This window comes from Gopherus flavomarginatus, chromosome 8, assembly GCF_025201925.1.
Source record: "Gopherus flavomarginatus isolate rGopFla2 chromosome 8, rGopFla2.mat.asm, whole genome shotgun sequence".
Lineage (NCBI taxonomy): Eukaryota > Metazoa > Chordata > Testudines > Testudinidae > Gopherus > Gopherus flavomarginatus.
The window spans coordinates 78,418,294-78,438,369 of record NC_066624.1 but is presented as its reverse complement, the minus strand read 5'-3'; the positions used below and the strand labels follow the sequence as shown (position 1 = coordinate 78,438,369).

At 41.3% G+C, this 20,076-nt stretch overlaps 1 protein-coding gene across 2 annotated transcripts in view; it reads right to left on the bottom strand.

The window, feature by feature from the left end:
* The window catches only part of NYAP2 (neuronal tyrosine-phosphorylated phosphoinositide-3-kinase adaptor 2), a 190,180-nt gene that overhangs the window by 71,633 nt on the left and 98,471 nt on the right, over positions 1–20,076 (bottom strand). For both annotated transcript variants that reach the window (XM_050964029.1, XM_050964030.1), the window contains exon 3: positions 1,652–2,749. In XM_050964029.1, coding sequence (XP_050819986.1) covers positions 1,652–2,749 — 1,098 coding nt within the window. The remainder of the gene's footprint in view (positions 1–1,651; positions 2,750–20,076) is intronic.

Below are 20,076 nucleotides of genomic sequence, written 5' to 3'. Positions count from 1 at the left end.
AAGGGGTGCTGCAGCACCTCTGCTCCCCTCTTCCTACACTCCTAGTTCCAGCACCTATGGGTTCATCAGTGAAATGGCAGCATAAAGAGATCCTGAACTTTCAGCATCTGGAACTGACACATTCACTGTGAGACTTTCTCAGGGTTCTAAGGTCAGCTCTCTTATGCACACTGACAAAGAAAGAACCTTAGAATTTATTCATTCTCTGGATGGTGCTGGATTTTTGTTTGCTTATTAACAAGCAATAATGTTTATTGCCAGTTTTACTCCTCCACTGTTTCTCTACCACTTCACTTTAATTATTCCTAAATGTTGTAACATGCTTCACATTTGTCCCTTATTACAAGAACCTTCTCATTCTAGACTCAAATTTGTTTCCATCCCACACACAAATCTGGTGTTATTGTATTTTTATTACTGTAATTATTTGTGGCAAAACTACTGAATCATGGAACTAAGCTTTCATAGAATGCATTTATGTCTGCAGGCTGGCAAACTATCATAGGTGGATCAGGCTAATTTTTGCACTGACATACTCTGTATATCCTACTGAGCCTAATTCCCTTCTCACTGCCACGGTTTAAAATCCATAGGCTTCAAAGGAGTTAATCCTGATATACACTAATATACATGAGAAGAGAATTGGTCCCAAGGGGAGGTGTAAAACTGCTGTAAGCGACAGGAGAATCAAGTGCTGACTTCAGGGGGATACAGAGATTATAAATCAGTTCAGAAAATGCCCAATCTCTCTATAAAACTTTGGTAGCCTGAAGACATCCTAACTACCATCACTTATCAGGATGAAAGCCAGCACAGAATTTGGCACTTTTTTTGTTATATCTCTGCCAAAAAGGTATAATATATGATTAGTACAAACATACAATAGAGCACTACAAAATCAGTTATTCTCAAATAAAAGCATCTGAGCTATTCTGGCTTCAAGATATCAAAGTCATAAACTGAGAAATTATATCAAGCTCACTGACTTTGCTCATTTATAAAAGCTTAGGGCCAAACACTGTCTTTGGTTTCACTGACTTTGAAGAATTTGGGAACATACTAATATCTGTGCCAAGTTTACCCTTACGGATGTTCATCTCTTGCTAACTTCAGTTAGAGTTACACCTTGTGTAGTTTCAAGGTCAGAATGCTGCAAGATGCTGAGTATCCTCAAAGCTAAAGGGAGCTATGTGTGAGACTGTTCACCAGGAAACAAAGGTGTGGGATTATTTTGTTGAAAACAACTAGGATATTTTTTGTTTTCTAACATTATTTAAGTATTTATGGGCCTGAGTCCCTGAGGTATGAATTCCACGAGAGTTCAGGGCGCTTCCATGGCACTGCACAGAACTCAGCACCACTACAGAGACCTTTAAGACCTTGCAGGGATTGGGCCTTAAATCTCTTACAGTTCTCTTTTGCAAGGCTTCATAATACAGTACAAATAGCTTTGAAACCTTGATATATAAAATAAAAACATGAAATATAGAAGCAGTTTTCATCAGTAATCAACTTTCCTCTGGAAAGGAATACACATATATAATTCATGTTGCTGAGTTATATGGTTATTTGCACAGTTCTGATTTAATAAAATATGACAAGAGTTATAATGATGTAGATGAGATAGTTAAACAGTGTATTGAAAACTTACTCTCTGCAGGCTCTTTAGATCTTCTGCCACTGGACGACTTCCTCAGTAAACTTCGTCCTGAGGTAAAGAGGCTGGTTAGTTCCTCTAAAGGACTGGTCGGTGTTCTAGAACGTGAACCACTCTGTGATGATGACCCGTAGGTATTGACCGAGGCATTTACCATCTTTCCCCCTTCTTGCAACGTGTTTCTGGCTGTAGAATGAGGCACTGATGGAGAACTTCTTGAGAGACTTCCTGAATGTACAGAGTCATAAGGTGGAGGTCTTTTGAGGCTTAAGGGGGTAAGAGACCTACCCATACTGACAGGAGAGGGCGAGGCAGAGTGACTTTTAGGGTAGCCATGCGGAGACTGTGTTCTGTATAAGGTAGAAGGATGAGGAGGTGAGGAGGAGTGCCCAGGAGTAGTAGTTCCATGAGATACTGTCTGGTCTTTCTCCAGTTTTTGATGGCCCGGTGTTTGAGGTGGCAGTGAAGATGGGGAAGCTCCAGCTTGTTGTTTGATGTAAGACACATTTTCTAATACAGGAAGCTTTGTGACTTCCAGTGGAGTTAGAGGAGACTCATCAGAATTTGGGGAACACTGCACTGGTGCTGGCGGGAACACCAGTAGTGGAGGTCTATGAGAAAGTAGATTTGGAAATGGTGGGGGGATATCACAAAGCAAGCCCTTGGGAGTAGATGGCACTGAGGACTTGGTGAATTCTAGGTCAGGCACTGTGGGAGTAGCACACTGAGAAGAACAACTATGATGGTCATATTCACATGAACACTTTGAATCTTGGCCTACATCATCAAATATAGGGTATTTCATCTCCTCATAGACTGCTTCACTTTGGTCATCCTCATCTTTCTTGAAGTCTCTTAGTATATTCCCAACCATTTCAATATAAACAGGCTCTTCTTCTTCTGTGTCTGGGGCGGGACTGCTGACTTGCGATAAAGAGGCATCCCTAGTGAGTGTTGTCTTCATGGGGCCATGCTTTTTGATGTATGTTTCATCAAAAGATGTGCTTAGCTGAGTGTTTGGATTTCGTTTAGGCTTAGGAGGAGGGATCTTCTTGGTATATTCATCACTGTGAGGTCTTGGTTTGGCCGATGCTGAAAACAGAATGTAATATAAATTCATCAAAAATATTTAAACTTCTTTGGACACAGAATTTCTTACAATGTTATAATTCTAGAATGGATTTCTGGAGCCTGATTCACTTAGAAATACTCCAGTTACTCTAGTGCAGGGGTAGGCAACCTATGGCATGTGTGCCGAAGGCGGCATGCGAGCTGATTTTCAGTGGCACTCACACTGCCCTGGGGGTTATGCATTTTAATTTAATTTTAAATGAAGCTTCTTAAACATTTTAAAAACCTTATTTAATTTACATAAAACAATAGTTTAGTTATATATTATAGACTTAGAGAAAGAGACCTTCTAAAATGTTAAAATGTATTATTGGCACGTGAAACCTTAAATTAGAATGAATAAATGAAGACTTGGCACATCACTTCTGAAAGGCTGCCGAGTCCTGCTCTAGTGCAACCCAATTGAAAATAATGACCCATTCAAAACACGCCCTTCCCTTTCCCAACTCTGCTAGGGTGCACCACAATTATATTCTTAGTGTTACTTCTTTCTCTCACAAGGGCTGCCATCTCTCAGGGACAGGGCAGGGACAGGGAACTTTTCATATTTAAATATTACTCTACTGGAATATCACTATGGTTTACAAAAACCCTAGAGAGACAACAGTTGTACCTAGGAATGAACTTCTTATGAACATAAAAGAACCTTTAAGACCCCAGACAATCAGGCTGGAGTGACAGAGGTATAACACTAGAGTAACACAGTGATGAATCAAGACTCCTATATTTATAAGGCCATTCTATAGAGGGTGTAACAATTGCATGTTTACTCCTACTGATGAAGTATATTTGTACTTACTGCAATGTAAATACTGTAATACTTATCTTCAAAATAATTCTAATGAATCATTTTGATTTCATGTTGTGAGATGCCAAGACCTGAATGGAAGCTGAATGGACTCAGCACCTCAAATGATTTGAACCTTTTGAATATTTTAAATCTGGAAACAATTTATAAATCTGTTTTTGAAATTACCAGTTGAAACATTACGATGAAATTCATTTGATATGAGAGGTCAAGGATTTCATAGAAACTATCTTCTACAGATGCAACAAGAAACACACAGAAAATTACATGTATGTCTCTATATAAATATCTCATTAAAGGTTGGGGTTAAGTCAGTTTATCCTCTTAAATGGACTTAGCCAACTCACTTGCAAGAAAAATCAGTAAGGATCCTAGCCCTTACCTCTATTCTTGTAGAAAAAATATCTCCCCTATGTTGAAAACCCTGATACCTTATTGATGTATCCCACAGCTCTAAATGCCCTAAATCATAGCTCAATTTAACATGCCAATTTTCCAGAATGTTACTTATACTGTATTTCTCTGTGATGCCAACCCTACACTTAGAGAATTTTCCAAGTACCTTCTGCTGACCCATCAGAAAACATCTAGTGAGTTTCTAATGTTAAGCCAACCAGGCAGCACTTGTGGACTTAAAGGATCCCTTCAAGAAGCTCAGCCTCAAATGCACCACTAAAGTCAGCAATAGTATATTGTTCTGCCAGCTGGAAGACCATATTTTGACAGTCTGCTTATGATCCCAGCTCTGGGGTAGGAGAGGTTAGCAGTATGACTTGTGTTTGAATGGTTTTGTTTAGGGGAGAAGGATTCTAGCATACTATTATCGCCATTTTGTCATACTTGTGCTTTGATACATAAGATATCATTACTGCTCACTGCTAAGACAGTGCCCCATCAGCTATACAGAAACTGCGATAATAAAGGTTGAGGTTAAATAGACTGCAAGTTCTGTTTAAGAATAAGTACTCTTCGATTTATATTGAGTGTTGAGACCACATTCATGCCAATACTATCTGCATAAGTATAATGGGTAAAAAGGATTTCTTCTGAGAGGGAGGGAGGAAATAGGAACTTAACCAGATTTTTAAAACCATAAAAGTTGTATTACGATATATTCAAATGTGTCAGGAGTAAATTTACAGAAGGGCCAATATGAGTAATGCCTGTTCTACACTTAAAATTTCGGTCAACATAGCTACATTGGTCAGGGGTGTGAAAAATCCACATTGCTGACCAATGTTGCTATACCAACCTAAACCCCAGTGTCAACACAGCTAGATCAATGAAAGAATGCTTCATTGACCTAGCTACCATGATACAGGGAGGCAGTATCCCTTTCTGTTTCTATAGGCTGTGTCTACGCTGTGGGTTTATACTAGCATAGCTACAGGGCCATCGCTATGCCAGGATAGTTCCCATAGTGTAGGCATACACTTAGGAGGCTAACTCCCATCTCCAAAAGTCTCTTAGGGCAGGTCTCCACAGGGACACTTGAGAATTCACTAAAGGTGTGAATTTATAATACATCAGTTAAAGTGCATTGGCCCTTGTGGATGCTCTCATTTAGAGGTAAAGTGGCATTAGTTCAGTTTAGTTTACTCTCTAGAAGAGGGTAAGCTGGGGGGCACACAGAGCCCCTGGCATGAAGAAGGGCATGGAGATGTGTAGGGAGCGCCTGAATAGAGGGAAATGGGAAGGTGGCAAATGGTAAGTGTGAGTGGAGAGAACGGAGGAATGAAAAGAACCCCTGGTGGACGCAGTGCTCTTGGCCCACACAAGCAGCAAGAACAACAAGGAGTTTATTTGGGCTCCTTGTTGTTTTTGTGGATACAGACTAATGCAGTTACCCCCTGATACTTGACAAGCAGCAAGATGTATGACCCTCTAGTTAGCATAGAGGAGAATACAGACACTGGACAACATTTTCAGGTGACTTAGGTTTGGTCTACACTTCAAAATTATTCAGGCACACCTATATTAATCAGGGTGTGAAAAACCCCACCCCTGGTGGAATGCTTCAGTCAGCGTAGTTACTGTCATTCAGAGAGGTGGTGTATGCCGCATCTACACCAGGGGGCTGGCTGACAGCTATGCTGACATAAGCTCCATAGTGTAGTAGCCAGAGGCCAGATCTGCACTGAAAAGTTAGATCAACTTAGCTATGTTGCTCAGGGGTGTGAAAAATCCACACCCCGAGCAATATAGTGAAGCTGACCTAATCCCTGATATAAACAGCACTAGGTTGATGGAAGAATTCTTCTATTGACCTAGCTACCAGCTCTTGGGGAGGTAGATTTAACTATAGTGATGGAAGAAGCCCTCCTGCCACTATAGTGAGTGTCTACACTGAAGCACTACAGTGGTGCAGTCAAAGCCTTAGCAACTTGGAGCCTGACTCTGTAAGGGTTTGTCTACACTACCTGCTGGATTGGCGGGCAGCAATCGATCCAGTGGGGGTCGATTTATTTTGTCTAGACTAGATGCGATAAATTGACCCCTGAGCATTCTCCCATCAACTCATGTGCTTCACCGCCATGGGAGGCGCAGGCAGAGTTGACAGGGGAGTGGCAGAAGTTGAGTCACCACAGTGAAGACACCACAGTGAGTAGGTCTAAGTACGTCGACTTCAGCTCATGTAGCTGATGTTGTATAACTTAGATTGATCCCCACCCCCCAGTGTAGACCAGGCTTAAGACTCCTAAAGGCATGTCTATACAGGGACACTCAGGAAAGTTACCCTAAATTGACTCAAGGTGTGAATTTAAAGTACATTATCTAGAGCAGTGATTCTCAAAGCTTGTCCACTGCTTGTTCAGGGAAAGCCCCTAGCAGGCCGGGCTGGTTTACTTACCTGCTGCATCTGCAGGTGCAGCCGATCGTGGCTCCCACTGGCCGCGGTTCACTGCTTCAGGCCAATAGGGGCCGTGGGAAGCTGTGCTGGCCAAGGGATGTGCTGGCTGCCCTTCCCACAGCGCCATTGGCCTGGAGCAGTGAACTGAGGCCAGTGGGAGCCACAATCGGCCGAACCTGTGGTTGTGGCCGGTAAACAAACCGGCCTGGCCCGCCAGAGGCTTTCCCTGAACAAGTGGCGGACCGGCTTTGAGAACCACTGATTTAGAGTACATTATACTCATGTGCTAATGCTCTCATTCAGCAGTAAAGTGGCCTCAGTTAGATTTAAGTTAATTCACTTGTGTTCCCTCTCTCTCCTATTATCCCCCATGCCACTGTCTGTCTACACCCCCGACCCACACACATATTCTTCTCCCTCATACCACTGTCCCCAGTCTCCCCATCCCTTCTTTCCCTCATTTCCCTATTCCTCACCATGGTAGGAGCTTTGTTTACCCCCACATTCCCTCTTCTGTCACATGCCTGGGGCTATTTGTGCCCCATATTGTTCTTCCCCCCATACCTGTGTCCCCTATTCTCTCTGCCAGAGATGCTGTGTGGCAGGGCTGCCCAGATAGGGGAGCAAGTGCGGCAATATGCCCCAGGCCCCGGGCCACGCAGGGGCCCCCATGAGCATATAGTATTCTATAGTATTGCAACTTTCTTTTATGGAAGGGGCCCCCGAAATTGCTTTGCCCAAGGCCTCCTGAATCCTATGGGCGGCCCTGCTGTGTGGTCCCTCACAGATGGGAGGATGGGCAGAGCTGAGATGGAATGCCGAAAGTTGTTATTGCAACCCATTCTAGACAATTGCAAAGGTACTTGAAGCTCCTGGATCTGCTAACTAGTTACAAGAGACTCTGTGTGTCCCCCATTTCCCTCCTATCATTTTTCCAATTTTCACCAAAATCATTGGGTTCTTTCTGTCATTGATGCATAGACCTTTCCCTGCAACTTTGGAACTGATCCGATGTGGCATACAAAAGTTTTCACATTACAGACAAATAGACTGAGCTATCTAGAAATGGACCCTGAAAGCCCCCAGCACTCACCAGGTGGGCTGCCAAGAAGGTGGGCAGGCAAGGAGTCTTGAAACCAGGCAGGATTCTGATGGAACCCTCCCTGTGTTCAGTAGACAGTTTATCAAAATCTAACCATTTCCACAAAACTTTTCTATTTGACAAACCTGTAAATTATGACCAAACAATGTTTTGTTTAATGTTCCAACCAGCTCTAAGACAGAAAAACAGGAATTCCATTGAGTTGTGGGGAAGGCCTTGCTTCTCTCAGACACACACACACACACACACACATACACACACAGTCTTTTTGCAACTGACACATGATGTCCTTATCAACAGAAAGGTCAACTGACCCAACCCTGCTGTATAGGTGGAATATAAATACCTAAGGGGTGATTTCCCCCCCCCAAGGTTATTTTTTTCCTCTATCATAGTTTAAATGAGTTAAGCAGAGGTTCTTTTAGTAGTAGAACAGCAACACATAATTTAGATGCTTTCCCCCACCTCCCAGCAATACGTAGGACTTTAAATAATTTATATTTATTTTTTAATTTAGGAACTTGCTATATATTACTTTTACCAGGAATATATGGTACAATAAGACACAAGAGAAACTAGCCAAATAAACTGGTGGGGGGGGGGGGGCGAGGAGAACAGCAGAGGCCTCTGGGTAAGAAAGGGAGCGGAGAAGCTACACACCTACATAGGGTGCAGTGTACTTTCATTCAATTGCAATGAAGTCAGACAGGTGTCAAACTGAATTAACACCACAATGATTCAGGCTTATCATTATTATTAATTATTGTTAGTATTATTTTGTAAAGGCTTAGATTCTGGAGCACATTTCTTTAGCAAGAGATGAACTTTGTGGCAAAACCCGTGGCTGCAGAATAATGAAATACTTATTTATAGACCACCACTCAAAGAATTTTAGATGAAACACAAGAATGCTGCAATTAAGAAAACTGTGCAACTGTAATGAAAGGCACAGACAATGTGTCTGCAAATTTATGTATAACCAACATTTGGCAGAGATAGCTGTACACGAGGAGCTCTGCCAAGGTCCCATGGTTAATGAAAGCAGATTATTTGACAATCTCTGTGAGCGGAACAGGCAGCATTGTCATAGTACTTGACATTTATCGAGCCAGGAAAGCATTCAGTGTGCCTACTAGGAACACAATCTCCTATGAAAAGCAACCATGGCTGACACTTTGGTGATACACGCACACTGCAGTGTTGTCTGCGATAAGCATGGAATAATTAAATGCTTTTCAACATGGATTACTGTGCCACTGGTCAGGACTTGGGAACTGAGCTGAAAAACAAGGTGTCAGGTGAGTGGAAGAAGTAGGCTTTTTGGAGGGACTCAGGAGCCCAGACTGGAGAAGACAAGGAGAGTTAGCCAGAGATGGAGTCCCTCACAGCTTGACTGGCCTATCAGGGCACTGTTTGATGGACTATATGGCTTAAGAGAGGGATTGCTGGTGCCGACTGCCCAGTCTTGGAGGCCACAGGATTGCCCTGTGGAACTGTGTGGGTCCTTGGCGCCTGGCACACTAGAGGGGTTGCTCCCAGGAGACTGGTGACAGGCTGGGGCATAGACCAGACTCTGTGACTCCAGGACAGTCTCATCCTGTGTTCCTCTGATTTTTTTCATAGATACCTAGCATGTAAAGACCTTCTAGTATGACCTCCTATATACCACAAGCCCTTACATTTTGCCTAGTTACCACTGGATTGAGCCCAATAACTTGGTTTTGACTAAAATATATCTTTCAGAAAAACATCCAGTCTTGATCTGAAGACATCAAAAGATGGAGAAACCACATCTTCTCTTGGCAACAGTTTGTTATAATGGCTAATCATCCTCAGTGTTAAAAATCTGTGCCTTATTTCCAATTTAAATTTGTCTGGCTTCAGCTTTCAGCCATTGGTTCTTGTTATGCCTGTCTATACTAGCTTCCAGTAAATTACAAAGCCCTTTAGTACCCAGGATTCTCCCCATGAAGATAAGTCACCTCTCAATCTATTTTTGGTAAGCTAAACAGATTGTGATCTCTATGTTTTGCCCTCTCTAGCCCTTGAATTATTTTTGTGGCTCTTTTCTGCACCCACTCCAATTTTTCCATCATCATTTTTTAAAATGTGGACACCAGAAATAGATGCAGTATTCTAGTGCTGGTATCACCACTGTCATAGAGTAAAAATCACTTCCCTACTCCCACTCACTACTTCCCTGTTTAAACTCCCAAGGATTGCATGAGTCCTTTTTACCATAGCATCACACTAGGAGCTCATGTTGAGTTGCTTGTCCACTATGACTCCTAGATCCTTTTCAGAGTCCCTGCTTTCCAGGATACTGTCACACTAACTTGTAAGCATGGCCTGCATGCCTTGTTCCTGGATGGATGATTTGTATTGGATGTATTAAAATTCAATTTTGATATATTAAGGTTTAGAAAAAAATGTACTAGGACTTTGTGGAGAACAGAAATTCTGTGTCATGAAGGATTTTGAGATTTCAAAATTTGTTTTCATTCCAATTAGAAACAAGCCGCCAAGCTTTGGTGAAAGAACATTCAGGGGAAAAATTCTTTCAAACCAAGAAAAATATTTTGTTTTGACAAAAATCAAAACATTTTATTTTGATTTTGACTTTTTTATATTACTACAAAATTTTTAAAAAATCAAGATGAAGTCATCTTGAAAGGAAAAAAACAGTTTTTAACTTCTGAAAAAATGTTAAAATGGAGCATTTCAACACTGTTGGAATTTTTACCCCTTTTGTTCTCTGAAATAAAATTTTGGCAACATTGACATGATTTTATGAAGCATTTTGATTTTGATGTAATTGCATTTGCCATCAGAAAATGATCCTAGGAATGTTTTTCTGACCAACTATTGCTTACAGTTAAAAATACTTGAGAAACAGAAAAAATAGAACAATTTTAGACTATCTGAAGCTACTGTTCCTGGTCATAACAGGATTACAAGGAACAATTTTGAGATGGAAGATTGAGTATTAAGTGTCTGGAGTGTGTACTGTGATTGGGGGAGGGAGAGCTCAGTGGTTTGAGCATTGACCTGCTAAACCTAGGGTTGTGAGTTCACTCCTTGAAGGGGCTACTTCGGGAGCTGGGGCAAAATCAGTACTTGGTCCTGCTAATGAACATAGGGGGCTGGACTCAATGACCTTTCAAGGTCCCTTCCAGTTCTAGGAGATGGGTATATCTCCATTATTAAATAAGCTAGAACTTCAGTGAATTTAAAACTACTTTGATATCAAATCTCCAGATTGAATAGAATTCTACCACCATTATTAATACCTGTAATGACTGAATGAAGAAATATGGCTAATAAAGGAAGATATAGAGGCAGTTGTGCTTTAGAAACAAGGAGCTTAAAATAGCCTGCTGGGCAGCCCTCCTGAATAAGCAAGAGAGTCTGACATTTTTGAAATGAGATATTTGTAGCACAAAGGTTACGCATAGCTTTCAGACATGCCTAAATAATCTGCCTTTCACAGTTAATTTTGGAAATTCAGCCTGCTTCTTGTCATCCTATCCTTTGGAAGCCTTTTCTTCTTTAAGCAGAGACTGAACTATGAAATCATGTTGTGGCATTTCTTTTCATTATTTGCTCAGTGTATGGAAAAAAGGACAATTTTTTAAATCGAATGAGTTTGTCATTTTCTATTGTGCCTTCACTGTTTCCCAGATTTTGAGACCCACACGCAGTCAATGTACTGTGCAGTTCAGCCCACTGCATGAAGAAAATTGAGTACATGAAACAATTAAACTCCTACCTTTCAATGTTTAAAAGGTGCCACATCAAATGTAATTTTAAAGCTGAATTTCTTTCTAAGCAAAAGATTTCCAGCTGCTTAAACTACAAATTTTAAAATTTTCTTCTTAAAAGACTATATTTGCTTAGCAATAGGAATTGCTCAGTCTATGTTTGTGTCTCCCTTAGAAAGAACCCACAGAACAAAAGGCTATAGTATTCCTTTCATTAAAACCCAGAAATTACTGGATATCAACTGTAGATCACAGATTATTTTCTTCTGCTATTAACACCATTTAATCAAAGGAAATGTGGCCTCAAAGCAGCAGATCAATTATACACATATGTAAGTTTAAGCATTTGAGTAGCCCTATTGACTTCAGTGGGATGACTCCTGGTTAAAGTTACATGTGACTTTAAGTGCCTTGCTGGATCGGGATCTACGCATCTCTAATTGCATTTGTACTGTAGATGAATTTGGCAAGTAGAATTGAGAAAGCAACATACTCCAATGGACAGTGCACTGAACTAGCACTCAGGAGACCTGGTTTAAATTTCCAGCTCTGTTACTGACCTGTTGTGTGACGTTGGGCAAGTCATTTAATTTCTCCATGCCTCTGTTTCCCTTACTGCCCTTTGTCTATTTAGACTGCAAGCTCTTTGGACGAGGGACTGTTCCTTATTTTGTGTTTATACCATGCCTAGCACAACAGGCTCAAAATTTATTACTGTAATACAAATAGTAAAAAATAAAGAGGCTCGGACAACATGTATTGAACTCTCGTTATGTCGAACATCCATTTTTTCCTCTCTGAGGAACTTGTTATAGCAAATGTTCTTGATCTGATAACATTAATAAAACATATAAAGCTGTCCCTCGGCAGATAACCTGACCATCTAAACATCATCTCTGGTTTAACACTAGGGAGCATATTTTTGTCACCAACCAAAGCTGGCTCTCAGAGTATTATTGTCCATGAGGTTTTTTTTTTTTGTTTTTTTTACACACAGACCAGCTTTCAGTTTTCTAATAACAAGCTAATAAGAAAAAGTACAGAGAGGAAGGGACAACAGATTAAAGAGAACTCAGTGTAAAGGTCCTTCTAGCAGTAGTTGGTTTTGACAGAAATTTAATGTTGCTACATATATATTCCCCCGCTCTCCGCAAATAATTTATGTCCCTCCCTTACTAGACCATGTGTGGGTGGTTAAAATATGACTCAGACAGTCAAGTGAGGGGACTGAAAGACTGCTTCATGAGATACCACTCTGATGTCAGTTAAGGTACGTTTATGCAGCTTGTGGCAGCAAGCTCCCAAACCTGGATCAAGAGATTCAGGTTTGTGCTATAGCACTTAAAATAGCTGTGTAGATGTTGTGGCTTGGGCAGGAGCTAGAGTGCTGAAGCATGGTGATGGGTTTCAGAGCCCAAGCCCCAACCCGAGCTGCAACTTCAAAGCATTGTCTGCACAGCTGTTCTTAGCATGGTAACGTGAGCCCCTTAAACCCAAGTCTGTTGATCTGGGCTGGGAGGCTTGCTGCCACAGGCTGCCCCTGGCTGTGGAGAGACACCCTCAGTGGCCTCAGGTGCTTTCAGGCTACATTTAAGGAAGCTTCTTCAAGAATATTTACACCCCAGATTTTGGTCATAATTCCTTTCACCTCTTTAAAGCCCAATACATTCATTTACACTAGTGTAAACCAATTGACTCAAAAGGAGATGATAATCCAGAATAAACAGCAATATAAAAGAGAGCAGAATTTGGCCCTTGATAGTAAATTTGCATCTGCATTTAATCCAACAATTCCTTCAATGTTGCATCAACATATTGAAGAATGGATAAACACCATGGCCTGAAGATATGCTACTGCCAGGTTGGGCCTCAGAGCTTTCTGTGCTGGAGGGAACACTCCTCCTATACTCAAGGCCTAGGAGCATCAAACTTTCAGGCTGTCTTCTCCTTTCAACCATACTAGACCTCTGCTTCTCTGTGCATTTCTCTGGCATACTGAGCTGCATTAATTAATCTCTCTCACAATGAAGAATCTACAAAAGACTCCCAGAATATTGTAAAATAACTGATTCCCCTCTCAACTACAGACCTTGAATCTCTGAATTTGAGTTGCATATCCTAGATCCCTTCAAGACTGAGTAATTGATCAACCTTAAATGTCCAGAAAACTGACATGACAGTGAGCAAGCAAATGACAAATAAAAAGTCAATATTTGGTGAACAAATGGAACATTTATGCCATTAAGCCTTTCTGTACTATTTCATGGTGTGAGGAGCTCTTGTTTTCAGGCAACGTAATGCCATCAAAGGTGGGAAAAAAACCTCCTTAAAAACAATTGTCAGTTTGAAGTGGCCTCCTTTTAAAGAAAGGAAATGATGGACCAGGCTCAACTGCTGGCAAATAAAGAAGTGGATGTTTAAGAGTCCCTCTACGGGCAGACATTGCTGGATAATGATTTAGGAAAAAACTCTCTTTGAATATTGCTTGAACAATTCCAGTGTAATAATTTAAATTATTCCTGATTTATGCCAGTGTAATCAAGAGCAGTGTCCAATCCAGTGTCTTCAGAAGATGGTACATCCATAAACTAGATCATTCTACAGAATATGCATTAAACTGACTAGGACTAAAGTGATAAGATATGAAAATACTGAAACTGTACTATAATCTGGAGGACCTGAATATATCACCTGATCATTTCATATACAACAAGTATCACTAGATGAATTACATGAAGCATGTACAAATGAAACTACTGAACCATGCTCAGAAAGAAATGAATTTATAAAACATATGTGCTTGTTTGTTGTTGGTTTTACTAACTAGTCTGATATTGTATTTTAGCACTGTCTGCCTAAGGCTCATGTACAGTAGCTTAACTGGTTGGAGCGCTGAATGAAAAAATGCCCTCTCATCACATCCGCTGTGAGAGTATGGAAAAGCATCTACAGAGTAACAAAAGAGTAAAGCAGTTACATTTGAAATCAGCATGTATTTTCACTGTCATCAGGGAGATGAAACTAAGGACATTTGCTATTCTACTATAAATTAACTGATATCACTATATTCTCATCGTTACCAGCAAATTGACTGCAATTCTTATTGAGAATTAAGAATTTGCAAGAGGCTAACTAAAAACAGCCTTTTTTCCCCACAGCGACTGAGCTGTGCTATTGTCATGATAGCCCAGCTCTAGGACAAATGTCCTCCCTAAGCTATCTATCTATCTCATGCTCATCATCATATTTGCTGAATGCCTTACAAAATATGTGTTCTGTGCCATAGCACTTCCGTTTACTATATTGTTTGCAGCTTTCTATAGGCTATGCAGTTTGCTAAGGCAAGCTTAGCAGAACGTCTACTGACTCAACAAGAGAAAAGATCCCTTTTCACTCAGCTGAGCATTTTCAAAAGCATCTAAGTGACTTAGGCACCTTGATCCCTAAGTCACTCTGAGACTGAGTGAACTAGGTCACTTAGACACTTTTAAAAATGGCAGACTGTTTTTGAACCTTGGTCTCGGACACAGTAATGCACACGGGCAAATTCAGCCTTTGCAACTCTTCTGACTGCCCATTTACACAAGGATTCCACGCGGCCTACTGAGTCTAGCCATTGCAAAGAGGATTTTGCAATGTAGAAGAACTGCAACACTGGGTCTCACTGTACTCTCACACAGAACAACCAGTGAATAGCCTCAGCAGTGGGCGAAGATGACAGGCCACCCTTGTGTGCAGCTACTGGAGTGAGAGAAAAATACAGGATATACAAAGAGTAAATTCCATCTGAAGGACAGTAAATTTAATTCACTTATTTGACTTGGCCAGGAAAATGCTCCCTTTCAGCTCACCTGGCAGTTGGCCAGGGACTCAGTGATGATTATGTGGAAGGGGACACAGGCGTGGAGAATTCATCCACCAGATGGGGAACTCTACCAGTTGTTTATATCCACTCATCTTCCATCTGCTGATGCCATGGCTGATGTCAAATCTACCATTTGTTTATACTGTTCATGATGTGCTTGCCAAGCTTCCAAAATAATTTCAGCCCATTAAAGGAGGCTGCCAGATTGGCAGATTATGGATTGTAGATGGCAATAAATCACTTCTGGCTATTGCATGGGTATGGCAGTCCTTAGAAATGTTTCTTCACTTCCTAAATGCTTTCAGCTGGTGTCAAAGAACAAGCAGCTTCCAGGAACCCCAGACAGAAGTTCTGTGCCCTTTGTACAATCCTTTCTCTTGAGCCCTTTGCTGAGGATGAATGACACCTCTGGCAGGCTTCTGTGTTGACACTTACACTTCAGAAAGGCAGGATCACAATGAGAGGAGCACAATGCCAATCAAAAGGGCCAGCTGAGTTGCAACACCAGAAGCATCAGGAAGGAGAATTATACCTACTGACCAGGAGTTCATTTAAAGGAGCTATCCCGTCTCTGTCAAAAGGACATAGGATAACCCCACAGCAACAGATTCTGCAGGTTGTCACTGAACATTTTCTGGGGTGATTATAATGGTAGCTGGAGTGAACAAAGCATTGTTAGAACAGTTCAGCTGCACTTCACAGGGATATCCAGCCTGCAGATACAATATCTCTGCGGTCAGAGGCTGAGCAGCTCTTAAATGCTCAGAGCAATCAGATTTAAGAAAAGAGCCTCAAAGCAATTCCATATTTCAGTTCCATCTCCACAGTGGTGGCTCCGCCTTCCTCCTCCTTCCCATGACAGATTAAATCATCGCCATGAATTAAGAGTGGCCAAGTGTGAGTTTTTCCTCAGATAAGCTTAATTATCTCTGAAGCTTGCACTCACCATTCTGTAAGTAATTGCTTTCCTTCACTTTAAGGTTCAGTTACTACTAAGGTTCAACCCAACTACTATGGATTTGGACCTCACTGATGATACATTGGTGTAAATCAGGGCTCTTTAGCTGGTGATACACCAGTGGTTCTCAAACTTTTGTACTGGTGACCCCTTTCACATAGCAAGCTCTGAGTGTGATCCCCTCTCATAAATTAAAACACGTTTTTATATATTTAACACCATTATAAATGCTGGAGGCAAAGCAGGATTTGGGGTAGTGGCTGACAGCTCACGACCCCCCATATAATAACCTCGCAACCCCCTGAGGGGTCCCGACGCCTAGTTTGAAAATCCCTGTGGTACACTTTAAGACAGTGCTCAACTGGAAGAGGGACAGAGCCCCACTGAGGGAAAGTTCCCTATCTTTATCTCCACAGCAGGTGGAGGAAGGGAGAAGAAAGTAGCCTGCAGTTGAAAAGAATGTGTTGAAAGTGACTTTCATTTGGGTACAAGGTTCCTCCTCCTTTCCCTTCCCTGTGGCTGCTCCCCAGTGGTTACTGCATCCCAATCTTACAGTAAAATGCAGCCCCCAGATAAAGGAAACAGAGGCTCTAGAAGTAGAAGTGAAAGGTCTCCCTATGTTCTCCCTGACAGGAATGCATAACTGCATATCATGTAGTTTTTCCCTTTCAGTTTGAATTCATAGCAAGACAAAATGCCTGGCTTAAAAGCCTGCTGAGGAGAGGTGGCTGGGAAATGGAATTTCAGTTCCACAAAAAAAATTGACCATTCATAAGTTTTTGTCCTGAACTGTGTCTAAAAGCCAAAAACTCAAAAGTTTCCACAGAACTGAAATTCCTCAATATTTCATTTCAGAAACACCAAAACTTTCCAACATCAAGAATATTTTGGTGTTTCTGAAGTGAAATATATTCCCCAATCTCTGCTCTGACACTATAGTGACACCATAAAGGGGACATAAATTACATTCACATTCATTCTAAGGCCCCTGTGTATTGCTGAAAGGTGCACAGGGGCTCTAGTGTACATGAGACTCAGAACTAGGGTGACCAGATATCCCATTTTTAAAGGGACAGTCTCAATTTTTGGGACTTTTTCTTATATAGGCGCCTATTACCCCCTACCCCCTGTTCTGATTTTTCATAGTTGCTATCTAGTAATCCTACTCAGGACCATAGTATTGTCTTTTAAAGCTGTTCTTTGCACCAAAATGGTGAAAGCAGGGCTTTTTATTAAAGTCTGAGCCTCCTTCATATGAATCTGAGATGATCACAGTCAAAGGAGAAAGCAAAACACTGTAAACGGACTTCTCTGAATTACTGCCAGGCAACCCCACTGATTTCAGTTTATTTGATTGAAGTCAGTGGGGTAGCCTGGATATACATGAAAGGAGAATTTGACCCCAAGTGCTTATTACAGAAACAAAGTTCTTTGTTATTTTTCCCTTTATCTTTCACCTATCATTGCTGTTGGCACATCCTTCTTGAAATTGGTTGCATAGCACAAATTCATTTAGAAAGGAACTAGATTTTTTTCTCCATACCTACGTAAAACCCACTAAAAATTGAACCCTCAGACGCTAACGTTATTCACTTAGAACAGACATGAAGGAAATAATGTGGAGAAAAAGTGGCAAATAGATAGAGTTGGTGTGTTTCACGTAACTGCTCACACTGAAGCCATTGGCATGGCCTTGTATAGGAACAACCCTGCATATGACATCTGGGACAGATCCACCGAAGACAATGGAGCGATGACAATTTACATTATCTGAAGATGCATCTTCTTGTGCTTCAAGTCATAATAATGCCTTGCCCCCATTAAAGGGATGCCACTTATGGTGCATTAGCAGATACCAAATATGAAGGCTTTGCAATGACAGCTACAGCAATGATCCAGCTTCTCTTCTGACAAGCAAGATTCCACAGATTAAGAAGCTTTGCCCTGTAAGGTGCTGAGCACTTACTGCGAAGCACCAAGTGCCCTCAGCTTCCACTGAATTCAATCAGCTCACTTCAGGAACTGCTTCACGCATTTGAGTCCTAAGGCTGTGAGAGGAAAGCGGAAACTAACTATTGCACAGTATTTATAAGCTGGCTCGTTCTGCTGCTGCTGAAAAATGAAGCTCTTACTTAATAAGAACTCCACTATGCCATTTAGGCATAGTCAATAGTGAAGGATGGTACAGAGCAGCCCCACTGCTGAGGGAAACTCAGGTCTCCTAACACCTCCTGTGATTGATTTCACTGTGAATTAATGGAGCTCAACACCTTGCTTGAGATGCTAAGTATCTTGCAGGATCAGACTGATTGCAGGCCAGACTTTGCCACCTTATTTGCATTGGGTAGCATCACTGACATCAACAAGAATACTGGTAAGGAGATTTTTGAAACAAATCTCCCTCTTTTGTTATGTTACTATAGACTTCTGTTTCCATAGTAATTGAGAGAGTTTTTAAAAAACAAATCAAAGCAAAAAAACCCTCAAAGTCTTCCTTATAGTACATTATTGCCAGCAGTGAGAGACTCCAAATATTGGGGAAATCCAGGAGGTTTTCTGTGCCTTTTTTCTTTTCAGAATGTCTTTCTTCATTTATTTACTGCTGCAGTTCCAGAGGTCACTATACCACCTGTCACCAGTGCGTCAGCTAGCACCTGATCCTGCACAGCTTTGATCTGGTGATTACTCCTAATTTACTTGAGTAATATATAACAATAACATTTATCTCCTTATGTAGCACTTCTCATTAGTAGATGTTAAACTGCTTTACAAAGGAATGCAGTATCGTTATCCTCATTTTACAGATAGGGAAAATGGGGCATAGAATGATGACATTATTTGACCAAGAGCAACCAGTGGGACAGTGGCAGAGCCAGAAATTGAACCCAGGTCTCCTAAGTCCTACTCTAGTGCTTTAACCACTAGGCCATTAACTACAACAGGACTAACTATTTGCATGGAGTAAAGGTTTGAATGTAAATAGCATTCTATAATTTCTGTCAAGATCACTCATCTCAGCTTTGAAGACAAACTAATAAATAATTCAGAGCAATGGACCAATATTTGGGCCTTCTGTGTTTTTGTTTTTAAAAGCTCACATGTAAGAATATAAACTGGTTCCATAAGGGTGCTCAGGCTTGGGGTATTGTCATTACTGGCAGCTTTAAAGTAAACTTCATTGTTGTTTCAGAGTTTTCTTAGGGCCCGTGATTACCTGACTGAGAGGTGTTTTGTTGCTGCTGTTGTAGTATTTATTCACCCTAAGTAATAAAACACAAACATTTAAAAACGTCCATTGTTATAAAACACAAATTTAATTCAGTCAAAACTGTCCCTATGGAGGAGATAGTTAATCCTGTAAAGCAGTGATGGCTATTTCCTTCTCTTCTGCTTAGTCTGCCCTGTCTATTTAGGTGATAATCTCTCCAAGGCAGGGACTGTGTCTTTTGCTATACAGTACTTAGCATAATGGAGCCCTGGTCTCAGCTTGGGCCTCTAGATGCTATTGGAAAACAAATAGTAACATAAATAAATAAATGATAAGGGGCCAGGTTCAACTGCATTCAAAGGCTACATGTACACTGTGAGCTGGGGTGGGATTCCCCAGCTCGTGTACGCATACCCACACTAGCACAAGTATAGCTAGCACTGTAGTTGGAGTAGCACAGGTAGTAGCAGCAGAGGCACTGCTGAGCCAAGCAGAGTACAGACCGAGATGTTTCTGGCAAGTTTGTATTCAGCGCTTATGCTCCTGCTACCTGTGCTACTGTGGCTATTTATGCTCATGCTGGCTCAATGAGTATGCAAGTGCAAGTATGTGCACATGAGCAGGGATATCATGCCTAGTATAGCCATAACCAAAGAAGCACAGGAACTGTTCCCTCTCTACTCCCTTGGTGTGTGTGTGTGTGTGTGTGTGTGTGTGTGTGTGTGTGTGTGTGTG